Here is a 21,729-nt window from a genome sequence, read left to right as displayed (position 1 = left end):
TTACTGATGTGAGACAACTGCCAGTCACAGATTGTCTCACATCCAAGTTCTTTGTTAAAACGAAGAGCAGTTGTTTGTCATGTCCTCTACTCCAGGTGAGTTATTGCAGCTCATCTAGGCACAGACGACCTAAATTTGATGTGGCAGCCAGAGCTCAGGGGAAGGTCTGATAGGTGATGCACTGAATGTCTGTGCAGCCTTGGAAAACCTGCGTTAACAGTGGAGTCCTAGGCTGCTCCATGACAATTCTGACACCCTGACATTGAGCTTCATAATCTTCTTATAACTGAGATACTAACAGAGATTTATTTATGAGGAAAGTACTTGTTGGCTCTTTTACATCTTTCAAAAACTTTCAGGATGTAGATTTGGCCAAAGCAGACCGCACACATTACTTTCAGATGCAATTATTAAGTAATTGCATCTTCTCACATTTCAATTAAAACACAGTATTTCAACATCATGTTGCTAAATACTTTGTAAATTTCTAATTAGTGGTATAACTAAAAATTCATCGCAAAAAATAATTTTTAAGGGAATAATAGAAACTTGTGTTAATAACTTTTCAGAACACCATGTTACCTTCTATGTGTGGCAAAGGTCACTATTGGCATTTCTTTTTTAAAGGAAATGACTGTTATCCTACCTTGGTTCTTGTAGCCGCCCGGTTTTTTGGAATCCTCAGTTGCAGATGCAAACATAGCCTCTTGTGATGATGAAGAAACTGAATACTGCATGTTCAGAGGGTCTACTCACGTCAGCAGTTGAGCCTTTCTAAACAGTGGATTTAAATGTTTTGGTTTGCATGAAATTCTTGAATTGAGATTTGTAAAAATTAGGACTACTTTTCAAAGTGTGAGAAAGAAACAAAAGCAAATTTTAAAAGTGTGTGTGTGTTTTAACAAGATGAAAACTTATGTGTCACATAGAGGAATTTAAAGGTCGGAAGTCCAGGTGTTGCATATTGGCCCCACAAGTATGAGGGGCCCAAGTTTGCCATTTTTAGCATACCTTCACGGGCAAGGTGACTCTCTGAGCACTGGCCATCAGCTCTCATTTCTGCATGCCACTTAGCAAGGAGGATGAAGTCCGGAAGACAGCCCACTCCTTCCCTCTTTTTCAGGACACTTCCTGAAAGTACATCCCATTGTCTAGAACACAGCCACATGACCGCACCTGGTTGCAAAGGAGTCTGGGAAGTGGAGTCTTTATCCTAGGTGGCCAAGGGCCGAGCTAAAATGGGAGGTTCAGTTAGTAGGAAGGAAGAAAGGGTAGAGATTTGTGAGAAATAGCAGACTGTGTCAAGAGACCTGGAATGTGCTAGTGAGAGAAATGTGAAGATGACATTCTTGAGTACCTGCTATTTGCCTGAAATTCTGTGAAGCACTTTACATTGCCAACTCATATAACTGGGGGAATTGAAATTCAGGGAGGTCTAGTTCCCCAAAGTCACACAGCTGGGATAAAAAGTCCTCTGGTGAGGCAGCCTGGTGTGATAGTCATTTCCTGACTTTCATATCATGGCTTTGAGTTCAAGGAGACAAATCTGAGTTGAAACCTGTGTCTGTCATTTATCAACTGCATAACCTTGGCCAAGTTATGTGACATCTCTGGGCTTCAGTGTCCTCTTCTGTATTGTGGAAATAACAAAGTCTTTTCTCATAAAACAATTTTTGAGAATGCCTTAACATAGTGACAGTAGGAATACTAGTTGTAATAATAGTAATACCTAATATTCATTGTATGTTTCACATAATTGATACTCCATAAATGGTAAGACCTTTCCCAATATGACTGTAACTTTTCTGTTTTCCCTGGGGAGGCTTCAGAAATGATTTGTTGTTTGTTTCAGTGGTGGATTTTTTTCTGATTTCATGGAGTGCGTCAAAAGCAAATTGTCTTAGTGGAATTATTCTCAGTCTCTTAGCCCCAAAGTCCATCTATAGGGTTACGGGGATCTTTTGAAGTTTCTGCATTCTTTAGTAATTTAGAATCAGAAATACAGTTTTAATGAGCTGAGCTCTTAGCTAGCCTGTTTTGTTAACTAGAACCAGTGGCCAAATGCCTTAAAATTTTATTGCATTATTAAATGATTCTCATTTTCCCCCTAGCATCTCATATCTGGGAAAGTATTACTTGTCTAATTTTATAGTTTCAGATTTTTTTAGAAGTTTGGTGAAAGGTATCCAATTAAAATAATTCAGCAGTGGTCTCTTTATTTCTTTTAGAAATGTGATGTGCTGTGGGAAGACTTCCATCAAAAACTCGTGGATGGGTCCTTGCTAACACTGGATACCTACCTGGGGCAATTTCCTGACATAAAGGTATTTTACTCTGTGTCTATAAAGGGAAGAATTGAGTGGGGTCATGTAGTTATTGAAACATGGGCAAGAGAAGAATTATTAAAAGTCCTCAAACTGACATCAGAGATAGTTGGTAACTTTTCATTTATTTAAGCGTGGGATTTTTATATTTTTCCTATCAGTTTGAAAAGAAATGTCATTACAGAAATCACATTTCGCTTTTAGTGAACTGCTTCAGCTTTTATTATTCTACAGAAGTCTTTTTAAACCTATAGATATAAAATCATAAACCAGAGCTACCAAAAATTCCAATCTTCTTTATAATCAAAACTTTTATTATATAGCATTTGACAAGGATTTCCATTAGAATAACCAGTGGTCACAAGGAAGGGAGAAATTTCATTGTAAATATGAGAGCAAAACCTGATCTTTCCTTCTTTACTGTCTATTTTGCATGCATTTATAGTGAACCTGGATAGTTTTTCTCTCACTGAAATTTTCAGGTTGAAGTTAAAGTGTTAAGATATAAGCATTTCAAATACATTTGCATCTGGACCTAAAAATATTGTGTCTGAAACATTGATCTTATTTGACCCTTGAATCTATTACAGAGGTAAATGGACAAGTGAAGGATTGAATATTGTAGATTTGGAATTGACTCTGGAGGTAAAGATGGCTTTTAAACTATCAGGGTTGGTATATGGTAAATGAAACTAAATGGATCTGACTAAATGTGTTAGACCTATTGACAAAATGCCACATAGAGCAAATCCAAACAGTAGATTTTCGATGATGTTACCATATTAGGCAGCAAAGTGGTTTACTAAGTAGTTGGGCAAATGCAACCTAATTAACAGGTGTGAATTGGGTTTTAAAAATTCTCTGAGAAATTAAAAATTTAAATTGTTAAAAATTCTGTAAGACCGTGTGCACCAGGGAACATGTTTTGAGACATCTTCAGATAATTTTGATTAGTCACTCAATTTTTGCCTTGGGATTTGTAATGTTTGTGGAGCAGACAGTCTCACAATAGTAATCACTTCAGAGTACTGTTTATTGCATGGCAATTTATTTTCAAAATTATTTTATTTTATTTATATTTTGTACTTTATTGTGGTAAGAACATATGACATGAGATATACCCTTTGACAGATTTTGAACTGCACAATACAGTCTTGTTATCTGTAGGCACAGCAGATCTCTAGAACCTATTCATCTTACATAACTGAAATTTTATACCCATTAATTAGCAACTCTCATTTTCCAACTCTCTCTAGCCCTTGGCAACCATCATTCTATGTATTCTTTGCTTCTCTGAGTTTGTTTGTAGGTCTTTGGAGAAGTGGCTATTCTAGTCCATTGCCGATTTTTAAGTCAGATTATTAGTTATTTTTTCTATTGAGCTCTGGGTGTTCCTTTGTATATTTTGGAAATTAACTCCTCATCAAACATGTGGTTTGCAGATCTTTTCTCCCTTTCTATAGCTTGCATTTTACTCTTGATTGTTTCTTTTGCTGAGCAGAAGCTTTTTACTTTGATGCAGTTCCTCTTGTCTATTTTTGCTTTTGTTGCCTATCTTTTTGGTGTCAAGTCCAAGAAATCATTGCTAACACCAATGCTTATTTTAAAACATCTTCATTTAGAAAATGAAGCTTCCCCCCACCTCAACTTTTCTTCTAGGAGTTTTACAGTTTCAGAGCTTACAATTCAGGTCTTTAATCCATTTTGAGTTGATTTTTGTGTATGGTATAAGATAAAGGTCCAATTTAATTTTTTGGCATGTAAATATCCAGTTTTCCCAGCACCATTTATTGAGGAGCCTGCCTGTTCCCAGTTCTGTATTCTTGGCACCCTTTTTGAAGATCAGTTGACTGAATATTTGTGGATTTACTTCTGGGCTTTATATTCTGTTTCAGAGGTCTGTATAACTGTCTTTATGCCAGGACAATGCTGTTTTAATTACTGAGGTTTGTAACAAATTTTGAAATAAGAAGTGTAATGCCTCTAGCTTTATCCTTCTTCTTCAAAGTTGTTTTGGCTATTTGGGATCTTTTGTGCTTCCATGTGAATTTTAGAATTTAAAAAAAACTTTCTGTTAAAAATTCCATGAAGATTTTGATAGGGATTGCATTGAATCTGTAGATCACTTTGGGTAGTATGGGTATTTTAACAATAGTAAGTCTTTCAGTCTGTGCACCCAGGATGCCATTCCATTTGTTTGTGCCTTCTTTAATTTATTTTTGAATATTGTATAGTTTTCAGTGTATAAATCCTTTCAGTTCCACAGTTAGGTTTATTCTTAAGTATTTTAGTATCCTGGATGCTATTGTAATTGGTATTGCTCTCGTAACTTCTTTCTCAGTTTGTTACCAGTGTGTAGAAAGGCAACTAATAATTTTTTTATTATATTTTAAGTTCTGGGATGCATGTGCAGAACGTGCAGGTTTGTTACATAGGTATACGTGTGCCATGGTGGTTTGCCGCACCCATCAACACATCATCTACATTAGGTATTTCTCCTAAGGCTATCCCTCCCCTAGCCCCCTACTCCCCGACAGGCCCCGGTGTGTGATGTTCCACTCCGTGTCCATGTTTTCATTGTTCAGCTCCCACTTATGAGTGAGAACATGAGGTGTTCAGTTTTCTGTTCCTGTGTTAGTTGGCTGAGAATGTTGGTTTCCAGCTTCATCCATGTCCCTGCAAAGGACATGAACTCATCCTTTTTTATGGCTTCATAGTATTCCATGGTGTATATGTGCCACATTTTCTTTATCCAGTCTATCATTGATGGGCATTTGGGTTGGTTCCAAGTCTTTGCTGTTGTGAATAGCGCTGCAATAAACATACGTGTGCATGTGTCTTTATAGTAGAATGAGTTATAATCCTTTGGGTATATACCCAGTAATGGGATTGCTGCATCAAATGGTATTTCTGGTTCTAGATCCTTGAGGAATTGCCACACTGTCTTCCAGAATGGTTGAATGAATTTACACTCCCACCAACAGTGTAAAAGCGTTCCTATTTCTCCACATCCTCTCCAGCATCTGTTGTTTCCTGACTTTTTATTGATCGCCATTCTAACTGGCATGAGATGGTATCTCATTGTGGTTTTGATTTGCATTTCTCTAATGACCAATGATGATGAGCTTTTTTTCATATGTTTGTTGGCTGCATAAATGTCTTCTTTTGAGAAGTGTCTGTTCATAGCCTTTGACCACTTTTTGATGGGGTCGTTTGGTTTCTTCTTGTAAATTTGTTTAAGTTCTTTGTAGATTCTGGATATTAGCCCTTTGTCAGCTAGATAGATTGCAAAATTTTTCTCCTATTCTGTAGGTTGTCTGTTTACTCTGATGATAGTTTCTTTTGCTGTGCAGAAGCTCTTTAGTTTAATTAGACCCCATTCGTCAATTTTGGCTTTTGTTGCAATTGCTTTTGGTGTTTTAGTCGTGCAGTCTTTGCCCATGCCTATGTCCTGAATGGTATTGCCTAGGTTTTCTTCTAGGGTTTTTATAGTTTTAGGTCTTATGTTTAAGTCTTTAATCTATCTTGAGTTAATTTTTGTATAAGGTATAAAGAAGGGGTCCAGTTTCAGTTTTCTGCATATAGCTAGCCAGTTTTCCCAACACTATTTATTAAATAGGGAATCCTTTCCTCATTGCTTGTTTTTGTCAGATTTGTCAAAGATCAGATGGTTGTAGATGTATGGCATTATTTCTGAGGCCTCTGTTCTGTTCCATTGGTCTATATATCTCTTTTGGTACCGGTACAATGCTGTTTTGGTTACAGTAGCCTTGTAGTATAGTTTGAAGTCAGGTAGTATGATGAAAGACAACTAATTACTTTATGTTGATTTTGTATCCTGCAACTATTCTTATTTGTTTAGTAGTTCTGGCAGTTTTTTTGTAGAGCCTTTCGGGTTTTCCATGTAGAACCTCATAGTATCTGCCAACAGGTACAATTTTACTTCTTCCTTTCCAATCTGGATGAATTTTATTTCTCTTTCTTGCCTAATTTTTTCGTTTGAAAAGAAGTGGTGAGGGTGGGCATCCTTGTCAGTGGAAAGCTTTCACTTTTTCACCACTGGATATGATGTTAACTGTAAGCTTTTCATATATGGCCTTTGATATGTTGGGGTAATTTCCCTCTATTTCTAGTTTGCTGAGTATTTTATTGTGAAAGGATAATGAATTTTATCAAATGCATTTTCTACATCTACTGAAAGGATTATGTGATTCTTATCTTTCATTCTATTAATGTGGTGTATCACATTAATTGATTCTCATATGTTAAACCATTCTTGCATCCCAGGAATGAATCCTACTTGGTCATGATGTGTGATCCTTTTGATCTGCTGTCGAATTCAGTTTGCTGGTATTTTGTAGCGGTTTTTTGCATCTATGTTAATCACGAAACTGGTCTGTAGTTTTCTTTTCTTGTGGTGTCTTTGTCTGACTTCGATATTAGGGACTTAGAAAATGAGGTTTGAAGTGTTCTCTCCCCTGCAATCTTTTTGGAAGAGCTTGAGAAGAATTGGCATTAATTCTTTTTTAAATGTTTGGTAGAGTTTGCCAATGAAGCTATCTGGTCTTGGTTTTGTTGTTGTTGGGAGGTATTTGGTTGCCTATTAAATCTCCTTACTACTTAAAGATGTGTTCAAACCTTCCATTTCTTCATGATTCAGTCTTCCTAGGTTGTATGTATCTAGTTATTTATCTGTCTCTTCTATATCATTCAGTTTGCCAGTATATACTGTTCATATTAGTCTCTTAACCTTTTTATTTCTATGGCATCAGTTGTAATGTATCACCTTTCATTTCTGATTTTATTTATGTGAGTCTTCTATCTTATTTAGTTTAGATAAAAGTTTGTTAATTTTATCTGCTCAAAAAAAAAACTCATAGTTACCTTGATTTTTCCTGTTGTTTTTCTAATCTTTATTTCACTTATTTCCACTCTAATCTTTATCTTTCCTTTCTTTTGCCAATTTGGGGTTTCATTTGTTCTTTTCTTAGTTCCTTGAGATGTAGAGTTAGGTTGTTTATTTGAGATCTTTCCTTTTAATGTATGCGTTTATCACTAAAACTTTCCACTTAGTACAGCTTTTTCTGCTACTTGTTTTAGTTTTCATTTGCGCTGAGATACCTTTTAATATCCATTTTGATATCTTTTTGGACCCATTGGTCGTTCAAAATTGTGTTGTTTAATTTCCACACATTTGTGAGTTTTTCAGTTTTCTTTCTGCTATTGATTTCTAGTTTATTTTATTGTGGTTGGAAAAGATACCTGGTATAATTTCAGTCTTCTTAAATTTGTTAAGACTTGTTTTGTGACCCTTCATACTTTCTATAATGAAAAATCTTCCATGTGCAACTTAAGAAATATGTGTATTCTGCTGTTGTTGGATTGAATATTCTGTATATGTCTGTTAGGTCCATTTGATAGTTGCTCAGGTCTACTGTTTCTTTGTTGATATTGTGTCTATAATTGAAATTGTAATTGAAATTGTGGTTCTATCTATAATTGAAAGAGGGGTATTAAGGTTTTGTATTATTATTATATTGCCGTCTGTTTCTTTCTTCAGTTTGTCATTTTGCTTTACATATATAGATGCTTTATATTTATAATTGCTATATCTTCCTGAGGGACTGACCTTTTTATCATTACATGTCCTTCCATTTCTCTTGTGACAGTTTTGGAATTTAGGTTTATTTTGTCTGATAAGGACAGCCATCCCTAATCTTTTCTGGTTACCATTTGCATGGAATATCTTTTTGCATCTCTTTATTTTCAGCCAAGTGTGTTCTATAATCTAAAGTAAATCTCTTGTAGACAATAAATAGTTGGATCTTTTTTAATTTAAATTCATTTAGCCACTCTATGTCTTTTGACTGGGAATTTAATTAACTTACATTTAAAGTAATTATTAGTAGGAAAGGATTTACTGTTACCATTTTGTTCATTGTTTTCTGTTTGTCTTATTGTTCATTTGTTCCTCTTTTCCTCTCTTGCTAATTTCTTTTGTATTTTGTTGTTTCTTTGTATTGATATTCTTTGATTTTTTTGTTTTACTTTTGTGTAACTTCCATATGCATTTTTGTGGTTATTACAGAATTTAGATAAAATATTTTATAACAGTCTATTTTAAGCTAAGAACTAAATTAACATCAATCACCTATAAAAACTCTACACTTTTATTTTCACCACATGTATACTTTATATTGTCAAAATCTGCATATATTTATATTGTGTTTCCATAAATATATTTTTTAGTTATAGTTATGCTTAGCGTTTTTGTCTTTTTGACTTTTATACTAGAATTGAAAGTGATTTACCCACCACTGTTACAGTAATAAAGTATTCTGTATTTGTCTATATATTTACATTTACCAACAAATGTTATACTTTTTTATGCTATTGTTTGCTGTTTAGTGTCCTTTAATTTCATGTTAAAGAAATCTGTTTAGCATTTTTTATAAGGTAGGCCTAATGGTGATGACCTCCTTCAGCTTTGGTTTGTCTAGCAATGTCTTTATCTCTTCTTTAAGAATGCAAGAAACAAGTATTCTTGTTTCACAGTTTTTTCTTTCTTTCATCACTTTAAATACGTCATCTGACGCCCTTCTGGCCTGCTTCTGCTAAAAATCCACTAATAGTATTACAGAGATTCCCTTGTATGTGAGCAAGTCACTTTTCTCTTGCTACTTTGAAATTCCATATTTGTCTTTGACAATTGATTATAATGTGTCTCTGTGTAGACTTTTAGGGGTTCATTTTATTTGGAGTTTTTGGGCTTCCTGAATTTGAATGAACATTTTCTTTCCCAGTTTTGGGAAGTTTTCAGTCATTATTTCTTTCAATAGCTTTCTGATTATTTTTGTCTTCTTCTGGGACTCCCATAATGCATAAATTGGTTTATGTAATGGTGTCCCATAAATCCCTTAAACTGTTTTCACTATTTTTCATTTGTTTTTCTTTTTGTTCCTCTGACCAAATGATTCTTAATGACCTGTCTGAGTTTATTGATCCTTTTTTCTGCTTGATCTAATATTCTACTGAACGCCCCCCCATTGAATTTTTCAGTTCACTTATTGTATTTTTCAGTTCTGTCATTTCTGTTTGATATTTTCTATATCACTTTGTTTAATTTCTCACTTTGCGGATACATTATTATCCTGATCTGAGTGACAGTTACTTTGAATTCTCTGTCAGGCACATCATATATCTCCATTTCATTAGGGTTGATATTTGTAAATTTATTTTGTTTCTTTGTTTGAAACATATTTCCCTGTTTTTAAATTTACCTTGGTTCTCTATGTTGATATCTTCATATTAGACAAAACAGCCACCTCTTTTAATCTTTGTGGACTAGCTCCATATAGGAGAAGACCTTCACCAATCATCCCAGTCATAGATTTTGGAAGCCTCTCAAACTTTTGACTATTCTGACGGTTTTCTTTGTTCTTAGCACCCCCTAGGCATCTAGAGAATGTTGGGTCATTTCAGTGCTCTGAGACAAGCAAGACTCATTTTCTTTGGAAGCCATTTTCTTGGGAAGCCCCCAAAAGTTGTATCATTGGATGCTTGTTCAACTCTTTCCCTGCATAGATAGAAGCAGGAAACTGGGTGTTTTTTACTGTTTGTTTGTTTTATCCCTCAGTTGAGGGGAGGGGCTGTGGCAACTAGTTGTATGGTAGGCCATACTACTTAGAAGTGTGTTTTTATTTGTTTATTTGTTTCCTCCTGCTTGCTCCACACTAAGCTAGGGAGAGGAGCCATGGCAAGTGCCTGCATTCATGTTCAAACCTCTGTTTATTCTCTGTAGACCCCAGGGACTAGTGTATGCTGGACCTGACAGCTATCCCAGACAGGCAAGTAGAAGGCACTCCCTTGGGTAGAAGTCAGGAAAGTTGGGATGCTAGATGTGCTGTCCTACTTCTTCACTCTTCACTGAGAAGTAGGGAGCTGGAGGTTCCCTCTTCATTATATGGCACTGTGCTAGGGATAGCAAGAATGTAGCTCCCCTTTTCCTGCTTGTTTCAATGTGGCTGGATTTGCACTTGCCAAGGGTTAAGGAGCTATTCAACTAGTTTCTGGGTGTCTTACAAACAAAAATTGATTCCTGTGTTGGTATTAAATCTGTATGTTTGTGGGGAAGGAGAGTCCAGGGCTTCCTATTCTTCCATCTTGCTACCATCACCTTTATTGCATGGTAATTTAATCTCCTTAAAAGCAATACTTAAGAAATCAGAAGAGGTTAAATTGTGTCTTCCTACCTGAAAATTCCAAAGCAGCTTACAACTTGTTCAAATTATTCATATGATATATGTTCATAGTATGACTTAGCTAAGCAAATAAAGGCTGTGACTAACTAGAGAAGCAAACATCTGAAAGTTTTTTGAGTTTCAGGAACAAAAACTTAGTATCATTAATAAAATGGGAAGATCTTAGTTATTGTACTATATTTAGAAATTGGCCGCACTGTCTAGGAGCATGTAATTTCAGAATACAAGCACATACAGAATTACGTTTGTTGAAACACAGAAAGATTAAAATAAAATTATGACAGATTATATTGGCTGGTCTTCTCAGTTTATTCCATGTCAGAAAGATGAAGAGCTCAATATAACTTTGCCTTGAGCAATTCTTTTATTGAGGTCCATGGTTGAGGTCATATACAAAGATGATCCTGCAGTTTCTGAACCATGTAGAGACTTGGAAACAATATCATCTAGATCTTTTGCTGGATGCCCTGAAGGTAAGGTAAATATACGTTAAGGTTTTCTATGTATCATGGAAAGAGGCTGAATCTCTCTCTCTGTCTCCCTCAAGCCACATTTAGGAAACTGGAGCATACACAGAGGCTATCAACCAAGATAGATAATTGTGAAGCCATATAACACAAGTAACAGTTGAGGAAATCAAAATGCTATTAACTTGTAATAGCTATGCTGTTAACTTGGAAAGGAGATAATTTGGAATTGGAAAGCGAGAAGATAGCTGTATTTAATATTTGAAAGAAGTTTTTCTGTGAAAATGGACTTAAGTTATTCTGTCTGCCTTTATTCAGTGAAGGGAAGTTAGAAGTAGGTATAGACTCCATCACTTTATAAAAATAGTGTTGAGTGATTATGTAATGAATGAGCTATGATGGAAAGGAAGATTAATCAACTTACATTTAAAGTAATTATTAGTAGAATACTCGGTGGAGTGTTTTACAAAAATACTCAGTGGAGAATTTTTAAAGCATGGAACACAGTTGACTTCCTTGCCTCCTATTGAAATCAACAGGCCATGTGCAGTTAAAACCTCAGGCAAATTTCCAAATATTTACTTGAGCCCATCAGTGAGGGCTATGAAGGACTATTCATGAGGGGATGATGTTTAACTCTTCCAGCTGTGATTGGCGGGATACCCTGCGTTATGGTTTCTGTTATGCAGCATTGACATCTGAAATCAATGTTATAATAAGAGCCTGCTTGTCACCAACCCAGGCAGGCTTACAGCTGTGAGCAGTTATTGTAAAATATAGTTTGGATTCTATCTTGGCAGCCATGCATGAGCAACTAAGCATGTATTTACTGCAGTGTACCAAAATGAATTCCAATTTGGGATTATTATGGAAGTTTAAAAAATGTATAATAACTTATTTTTTAACTATAGAGGTTCAGTGCACAATGAGAAATCTCAACAACTTCTTTTTCTCTTTTCAAGAAATGTAAGTTAAATTTATAATGTAATTTAATTAAGTTTCCTATTGGATGGTTAAATAAGAATTATATAATTTTCCATAAAAAAAGCTAATGTGTGTCAACCTTACCCTTATTTAGGAGATTTGGGTTTTCCCCCCAAGTTTCCCAAATATCAGATAGGTAAGGAAATAAGATTGATTTATCTTTTCTAACCCCAAAATGTATGCATCAAAATGAGTGATATTCTTCAAAATAGTCATTTCTACCATGGTAAGCTATCCTTGTAATTGACTTAAAAATTACATAAGAAAATGAGTCACATTATTTACTTTGCTTCTTGTTTTTGAACAAAAATAAGATTACCCAGTGCACTCTTCCATCTTATTCTAAGACTTAAAAGTTATTGATTCATAGATGCTTTCAAAAATCAAATTCATCTTCAGAGAATCAAGATTTGCTGCTTGGAAGATATTAAAGGAATGCCCCAGGCTAGAAGGCAAGTCCATAAGGAAGAGCTTTATAAGAGTTTGCATATAGTTATGTAGGCCACTGCTTCAAGGGATAGCCTCCTTTGAAGGTAACACATTTTTGCTAAAAGTAATGAGCCTTGTCACCTTATAGGCACATGGTGTTCACCATACCTAATTGAAGGGTTTCCACTCTACTCTGCCTAGGCTAACTCATTGCATACTTTGAGTGACTGGGTGTGTATCTCCATGCTTTCTGCTAGTATACTAGTTGTAAGTGGTAGGTGCAGGGAAAATGAAAGCAATTAGAAATAGCCAAAGAGGTTAACTGCCCCAACCCACCTCTCACCAGTCCTGAAGGGTGTGTAGAAGAATAGCATAGAGTGACAGGTTGTAGTTGACTCATAAAGTCTGTCAGAGAAATGGTGGGAGCTGTTGGAAGAAGCACTAACCGAGACTGAGAAGCAGGGATGAGATTGGATGAGGTGAGCAAAGAACCCATGGTGCAAATTAGAGGGAGGAAGTTGCTAACCCTGCACTCACATGACCCTGAGAGTAAGGGGCCTTCTTAAATTTTGTGCCCTGTCTCACCTGCCTCACCCTACTCCTGGTGCTGGTCACTGGGGCCAACTTCTAATTCAGGTCACTTTTGCCACAGACTTGCTGAGCAATTTCAGACAAATTAGAGGTTATCTCATGCAGCTCCACATTTCCTAAAAGTAAAATGGAGATAATCCCTGAAACACTCATTCTATAGGTTGCTAGAAGGATCCATCAGATGTGACAATGCTTTGTAAGCCATAACCATTTATATTATTGTGTTTTTTTTTCTTTTTCCTACCATATCAAATTTTTTAAAGCATCTCCTCCTGGGTTAGTTCTTATTTTTCAAATAGCTGGGCATAACTGGACTATGGGGAAGATTTTTTTTAAACTGTAGATATCTAGGGCTTGCCTCAGTCTAATTAAATCAGAATCTCTTAGTGTAGGGCTCAGGAATCAATATATTTTATGATACTTCCTTATTCGTTCTACTTATTTTTACATTTTTCTCATTTATTTGACATAACAATTTATTTAATTGGTATATAATAATTGTTCATATTTATGGGGCACGTAGATACTTCTTTATTAACTTATTTCTTAGTTGCTGCCTTATAATGTATAATATACATCTTTAACATATTAGGTTTAACTTGAAATAATGTATGTTACTTCATGTATTATTTAAGAACAGTACAACAGTACACTTTCAGTTCCCACCTCCTTTCCTTTGCACTGTTATTGTCATACATTTTTCTTTTACATGTTATAAACCCCACAATACATTAGTTATGTTTTTTTGCTCTGAATGATCAGTTACCTTTTCAAGCAATTAAAAGTAGGAAAACAAAATCTTTTATATTTTACATTGATTTTTATCTTTTCTGGTACTCATTTTTCTGTGTAGCTCCACTTCATATTAAAATTCTTATGCTGGCAATGAATTCCCTCAGCCTTTGTTTGTCTGAAAAAAAATATTTCATCTTCACTTTTGTAAGATATTTTCATTGGGTGTGGAATTCTGAGTTGGCAGATTTCTTTTAACTTTTATTTTTCAGTACTGTAAATATATCATCCAATGTGTTCTGGTTTGCATGGTTTCTGAAGATTAGCATCCCGTAATTCTTACCTTTTTATTGTATGTTTTTCTTTTATTCTTGATGTTAAGTAGTTTGACTATGATGTATTTAGGTGTGTATTGTTTGGTATTTTTCCTTTTTGGTATTCTCTGAGTTTCTTGCATCTATACCTTGATGTCTTCATTATTTAAAAAAATTTTTTCAGCCATTATCTCTTGAAATATTGCTTATTATTCTCTCATCTCTTTTTGAGACCTCAATTATATTATGTTAGACCATTTTATATTGCATTGTAGGTCTTAGATGCTCAATTCTCTCTTTGTTTTCTTCAATTCTTTTTCGTTTTTGTGTTTTAATGGAAATAATTTATTGTGACCTGTCTTCAAGTACACTATTTATTTCCTCAGCTTTTTCGAGTTTAGTAATGGGCCCACTGAATCAATTTTTCCTCTCTGATAACATTTTAAAAATTTCTAGCGTTTCCATTTGATTTCTATTTGACCATTAAAGTTTCTATATCTCTTCTGAAATTCCTCATCTGATTATCTTTGTTGTTGACTTTTTCAAACTAGATACTTTAACATATTAGTCGTAGTCATTTTAAAATTCCTGTTTGTTACTTCCAACATCTGAGTCATGTCTGAGTCTGTCTCTGTTGTCTGCTTTACCTTTTCTCATGGGTTGTTTTTTTTGTTTTTGTGTATTTTGTAATTTTTGATTGAATGCCAGACATCATGTATAGGATAGTGAGTACTGAAATAATATTTATGTCTGGAAATTGGCCAGCCTTTTTGTCAGGCCGTTAATATGAGAGTTGGAATCAATTAATCAGGACCGGAGCTGCATTGGGTCTTTATTTTTGCTATTGTTACTTCAGTGCACTGCAGCTTTCAAATTCCTCCAGAATTGGACTGCTAATGCCTTGTACTTATATTTTAATATCTGTAGTATTTTCAAATTCTTAGGTTGAAGCCTGACTTGGGGGCCCTTAGGTGCTGGGGGGTTTCTCTCAGTGTGGCTGCTGCTTATTAGATTTTAGTTGTCTTTGTATGCCTGTATTGCAGAAGGGGTCTCTCTCCTTGCACTGTCCTCCTCCAGTGGTAGGCCACTATTGCTTGTTTTTTAGTGTTATAGCTTGTAGTGGAGTTAGGGCTGTTTTTGTTGTTGTTGTTGTTTTGTTTGTTTGTTTGTTTTAAATCCTTTCCCGGCCTTGTTTTAGGCAAAGTCAGCCTCATATCTGTGGTTGGATTTGAGCGAGAGTTTCCTTCCCTGCCCAAGTTGGAGCAGTCCACTACTTGTTGTAGGAGTCAGGTCTTGGGCCTAGGAAGCTTTTATGCCCCTTGAGACTTTTTCTTTTACCCTTTTGCCTACAGCAATTATTTTTGCCTAAAATCTAGAGGTCAGAAGGCTCTCCGTCTCTACCAGAGCCACATTGGTTTTACTTTTATTGCTCCCTGAGAAGCAGTAGATCTTTGCTTGCACCTGTGGGTAGAAGGGTTTGGTGCCCCCTCCTCAAGCGGCTTAAAGCTTTTTGTTTTTGTGGTTGTTGTTGTTGTTGTTGTTGTTGTTGTTAAGAGGAAATGTTCCATAGAAATGAGCAGGGCTTTACGCCTATCCCCTAGCAGCCATATATCACCTCATTCTCATCCACACTGCAAGGGAATGTCTTGTTCTCAGACTTTCTCATGGCTTCCAATGTTGACCCATGGGAAAGAGCTTGCCCATTAGCACAATCTGTGCCTTTGGCCCTGTGTCTTTGGCCACCAGCTATTCCAAATGACACATTAGTCCAGGGGATTCTAATGAACAAAGTATTGAGAATCACTTGTAGGAAAAGAGATTTCTTAGGAAGTAAATCTGTTTTTATAGAATTGCTGTTGGTGTGAGTGTTATCAGAATTATAAAACCAAATCTAACATAGTTTCCCACTATCTTCAGAATAGAACATTTAAAGATTTCGACTAGAGAATAATGAGTATAGTTTTGCCTTCTCTCCCTGACCAATTCTGGATTATTTTCTGGTCTTTGACTGCAAACTCTGCCCTCAGCTGCTTGTGATTAACCTAATTATTATCAAAAGGGAAGATATTTATCTAATGGCTTCAACACAAAGGATTGGAGGTGTTCATCTGATTTTCAGAAGTCACTTAGCTAGTGAAACTCCAGCTCATCTTGATCTCCAGTCAAGATCCTCAGCAGCTCTGGCCAAGGAAAGCATTTTGGCACCTGGCTGTCAAAGGGAGACTCTTATGTCCATGCTTCTTTCTTAGTGAGTGCATTTCCTGTTGACAGAATCGCATCGCCAAGCGCAGCAGGAAGCTAGTGGACTATGACAGTGCCCGCCACCATCTGGAAGCTCTGCAGAGCTCCAAGAGGAAGGATGAGAGTCGAATCTCTAAGGTAGGGATTGAGCCCATGGTGAATACCACTCTCCGTATTTTATGACCTGTTGCAGCTTTACTTTTTAAAATTAAATGCCTACTCTGTAAAAGGAGATTGGAATCTGAACAGAATTTAAACTGAAACATAGTGCTTTTTATTATTTTTAATTAAAATAAGGCCTTTCATTACATTGTACAGTTCATATGGGGGATACTGACTCACACATTTTGATCAGAATAAACTTTGACCTACAATGTTGCGGGATCAAAGAAAGTAGTGTGTCTGCACTTCCTTAGATGGTTGTGGTCCACCCTCAGTGCTGAAATGCAGATGCAGATGGGACACCAAGCTGAAATTCTCAGAGGTGACTTTTGATTGTCTGAGAGTACAGACGTATGGATTTGCATAAAACAAATTTTCTGTTAGAAAACATTTTTTAGTAGCTTTCACCATGTATGTCAGCAAGTTACAGATGCCGACTAACTGAAGTCACTTCCTAACTATACCCTCTTCTTCCAGTCATGCCTTTTCCTATGTGCCTACACACAGTTGCCTGAATGGTCTTTCTACATTGAGATATGTTTCTCAACTGCTTAAGTCTTTTAATGGTTTCTATTGCCTCTACAAAAAATACTTAATTTCTTAGTACCACATAAAAGATCCTCACAATTTGGCTGTAACTCACCTGTCCATCCTGATCAACTTTCAAGTCTTCTTTCCCCTCCTCGCCTTCTTCCGTAAACATACCATGAGCCAGAACTACACATCAGTTTCTGAGCAGTTCACAATAACAAATGCCCTTGGTGAGAGGCCTCCTAGATACCAGGCACTCTGTTCAACACTTCATCTACGTTAACTTTCCTTAATACTCAAAACAACCTGTGAGGTACACAGTGGTAAAGCAGTCTGACAAGTTCACATGGTAAGCTGGAATTCCATTTCAAGGCTTTCCACCTTTATGTATTGTAATGTCTTTCTTACCCCCTCCCTTAGCAAACATTTTCTGATTCTTTAGGATTCAGTTTAAAAATTACCTTCTCTCTTCTCTGCACCACCTTCCATATAGCATGCTCTATAACACATTGTAAGTCCCTTTTGTAAATACATCCTGTAATGTAATTATTTAGACTTTCCACTAGACTGGGAATTTCCTGGGGATGCATTCATGTCCAGTATCCATAGCAGAGCTGTCTACATGGCAGGCAGCTAACACATTTTTGTAGAATAAATGAATCAGCCAGAAACTGCAAGAGCAACCATTGTAATCAAACCGGTTTCCAGTTTTAGGGAGTCTTAGTGTTTCATGTTTAATTAAAAAACAAGGATATGCTTTTAACCAAATACTCTCCTACTCAAAATATTTCCAAGATGCCATAAGACTATTCTTATTTTATGTTAAATGATGCTGTTGTGTATAGAAATGGTCTTTCTTAGTGTAAACCCATGTTATGTTTCATTCCTAGGCAGAAGAAGAATTTCAGAAAGCACAGAAAGTGTTTGAAGAGTTTAACGTTGACTTACAAGAAGAGTTACCATCATTATGGTCAAGGTAAAAATGTTTCTCTATGGGTTGCTCATGTTCCTTTTAGAAATTCAAGATCAGTGAATATCCCTTATCTTGTCTTTATTATTACTGTGACATTTCAACACTGTCCAGTGAAAGTGTTCTTTATCTGTGCTTTCCAGTATGGTAGCTACTTGTCACCAGTGGGTATTGATTGCTTGGAATATGGCTAGGATTAAAAAGGAGGAACTAAATTTTAAACTTAATTTATTTTGTTCCAATTTATTTATATTTAAATAACCATCTGTGGCTAGTAGCTGCCATATAGGATGACACAATTTTAGACCTTGATCTGTTTCTCAAGTGGAGACCTAAATCTCGATTAGAGGCATTAGGAGGACTGCCCTTCATCTTGAAACTTAACAATAATATCCTTTCAGTTCTTGGAGGAACTTCCTTTATTCCAAGAGCTCATCTAGTCATCTGGCTTAGATGGTAAGCCTCTACTTTCAGCCCTGACTTTTAAATCTGAACTGTATTTGTATTTTAAGCACCAGATATTCTTACTTACACGTTACTCTGCATTTCTCGTGGAATTACGTGCATTTTTTAAATAGTTGTTCTGTTTTTCCTGCTCAGTGGTAGAACAAAGAAGTTGTTGGACGAAATAGGACCTTATGATCCTTAATCTCTCAGCATCCTCATGCTCCCACCCCAAATTAGCCAGAGTTGTGCTTAAAATAATGCCACGTTATTTTAAATCAGGTCCTCTATTTCTAACTTCCAACTAGATGGATTTGCCTCTAAAGCCTTCCTATATACAAATTCTAGAGCTTCTATTTACCCACAAAAATTGTAAGCATTTTGAGGGTCTATACTAAAGTTTGCCCATTTTTGTGTTCATCACTAGTGTTTTTAATTTTTGCCAATAAAAGGCACTCTATGTTTCTCTCTGAACTGAAATATCTGGATGAAATTTTGGCTAGTTTTTACCTCAGTGTCCAGCCATCACCCAAAGTCCAACATGTGAAATTATGTCATTGTTCATCTGAATTTACTCATTCTCTCTACATCTGCATTTCTTTTTCTTTTTATTTATTTTATTTTATTTTATTTTTTTGGTGCCATTATTTCCGGGTTCCGAAACCTCAAAGCTTTGCAATTGTTACCTACAGGAAACCAAAGAGCCATCAAAATAAACAATCTATCATTTTTTTGGTGTGGGCTTCTGGATCACTCTCCCTTTCTCTGGTCCCACTGTCCCCACCCTAACCCTCGTCATCCTGTTGTGTATTATGATGGTAGTCTTGCCCTTACATTTATTTCTTTGACCTCTTCTTGTACACCTTTGTTTTCAGAAGCTCCACCTTGACATCTCTGTGGCCTGCTTAGGACCTCACTGTATGTGCCTAAAGAAGACCTCTTCTCTCCCCCAGAGAGGATTTAAACAACCTGAATATATACAACTTTTAGGGATAGAGATAAAACAAATATCTATTTATGATTTGAATTTATTTAGTTATTCACGTTTATTTAAAATCACAAATTATATGATGCTATGGCTTTTTTTAAAAAAAATACAGATATTACTTTTTTGCTCTTACATTTCATGGAATACTTTTATCCAAAATCTTTACATATATCTTTAGCATCAGTGTTTTTGTCCTTACTTAAGATACTCATCATCTCAACTAGTAGTTCTCCAGAGCTTATCATCATCTTCAACAGATATTTAGTTCCACACACAGGTTGTCATTTACATACAATTAAGACAGTTATACTTTTTATTTCCGCTGTAAAGGAATTTTTTTATGATTTCTAATGTAATTGCTTAATCGCTTTTTAAACTGATCTTCAAAAAGTCTTGGGTACCACAGTGTTCAAGGCTTTCAATGATGAGATAATACCCCTGGGAAATTGCCAGTGCCAATTATGAAACTTTGGGGAAATTGCCAGAATTGCCAAGAGACAGATATTTATTATTTGCCTTAATATGTATTGGGTATATAACTAAGGTTTTTCTAGTGATCTCTACTACATCCAAAACTAGCATTGATGTTATTTCAGTCTTTTGTGCCCTTCCTAAATTGTATTTGGTTATTCAAAGTAAAGTAATTGTTGGAGTGTCTTGTAGCGTGAAAGACTTTGTAGGGACTTAAAAACAAAGGGAATATCTGAGGGATAGTTTTGGAAAGAAACCTTTCCCCTTTTCTGGTCATACACAGTATAAATGTTTCAATGCTTTTGAAATCAATCTAATGTCTCACTCTGGCACTTAGGAAATAACATCAGTCAAAACTAGTTTTTCAATCCAGATCCTGCCTTTCGATCAAAACCTGACTTAGGCCTTCCTTTCTATGTAGCATATTTCTTAATGAAATCCAGATTAGTCAACCGTAATAATTGTGTGCATTGTGTATGCTGTATACCAAAGATCATTTTTTGGAATACTTCTATTTGCTAGGTGTCATTTTATGTACTTTACATATATAACCTCTAATCATTACAATTACAGATCTCTCCATTTCACAGATGAGAAGCTAAAGATCATATTAATTAAATACCTTACCTTAGATTGTTAAGCTTGTAAATCCTAAAGGTAGCATTTAAAAACACTTTGGTGTTTTGTTTTGTTTTCCTGTGAATCCTGCTGCTTTTATCTAGGGCCTCTCTTTATCTAAAATGAGATTGCATTCAGTCATAATTTTTCAAGTTATTCCATAAATACATATGTTCTTTAACAAGCCATATTACTCAACCTTGAAATTGAAATTAGTATTTTGTATCTTCTTTGCCTCCTATGAGGAAATGCATAATACTGGGTATGAAGTAATAAACATATTACATGTTAGTTATTAATGCATCAAACTATTTATAATCCTTCAGAATGTTGAGTGGAATGTTCTATATATGCCTGTGAGGTTCAGGCTGACTATATGTTGTTCAAGTTTTCTATTTCCTTACTATCTTCTTCCTTGTTGAAAGTGAGATATTGAGGTCTCCCACCATTATTGGGCTTATTTCTGTCTTCATTTCTGTCAGCTTTTGCTTAATGTATTTTAGGGCTCTTTTGTTAGGTGTATATATGTTTATAACTGGTATATCTTCTTGATGGATTGACTGTTTTTTCTTTATAAACTGTCCTTCTTTGTCTCTAATAATTTTGACTATTTTGTCTGATATTACTATAGCCATTCAAGCTCTCTTTTCATTACTCTTTGCATGGAATATTATTTTTTCCATTTTTAAACTTTCTACCTATCTTGAATTTAAAGTGTGTCTCTTGTAGGCAGTATTTAGTTGGATCATTTGTGTGTGCACATGGTGTGTGTTTTATCCATTCTGCCAGCCTCTGCCTTTTGATTGCTGTGCTCAGTCCATTTATCTTTATATAATTACAAATAATGTAGGCTTTTCTGTCTACTATTTTGGTAATTGCTTTGTGTGCCTTATGTCTTTTTTTGTTTCTCTATTCCTCCATTACTGCCAAGTGTAGAAAACTTTCAAAATTTTGGATTTAAACTGATCTTCAAAGATTAGTAGTTCATGAGGGAGAAATGAACTACTGCTTAGAGGGGGATGCAGGTTCAATTTTAAAAAAGGAAATACTAGAATATGATTGCAGGTTGTAAAGGAGCTTATAGATTATATAGATAGAGATGATAGAGTGTTATCACCAAGAAGGAAGGACTCTAAAGAGAATTCTTGAGGTAAATCTTGTAAAATAAGTAAAGCCACCATTTAGTGAAAAGGATATTCTAG

The 21,729-nt window shown here is 35.5% G+C and overlaps 1 protein-coding gene across 2 annotated transcripts in view; it reads left to right on the top strand.

The window, feature by feature from the left end:
• Positions 1-21,729, top strand: part of AMPH (amphiphysin) — a 253,080-nt gene that overhangs the window by 137,939 nt on the left and 93,412 nt on the right. For both annotated transcript variants that reach the window (XM_063815323.1, XM_063815322.1), the window contains exons 5-7: positions 2,229-2,324; positions 16,374-16,481; positions 17,927-18,012. In XM_063815323.1, coding sequence (XP_063671393.1) covers positions 2,229-2,324; positions 16,374-16,481; positions 17,927-18,012 — 290 coding nt within the window. The remainder of the gene's footprint in view (positions 1-2,228; positions 2,325-16,373; positions 16,482-17,926; positions 18,013-21,729) is intronic.

Source organism: Pan troglodytes, chromosome 6 (genome assembly GCF_028858775.2).
Source record: "Pan troglodytes isolate AG18354 chromosome 6, NHGRI_mPanTro3-v2.0_pri, whole genome shotgun sequence".
In the NCBI taxonomy this organism is placed as follows: domain Eukaryota; kingdom Metazoa; phylum Chordata; class Mammalia; order Primates; family Hominidae; genus Pan; species Pan troglodytes.
The sequence above is the reverse complement of the archived record's forward strand: the minus strand, read 5'-3'. Positions and strand labels throughout refer to the sequence as shown.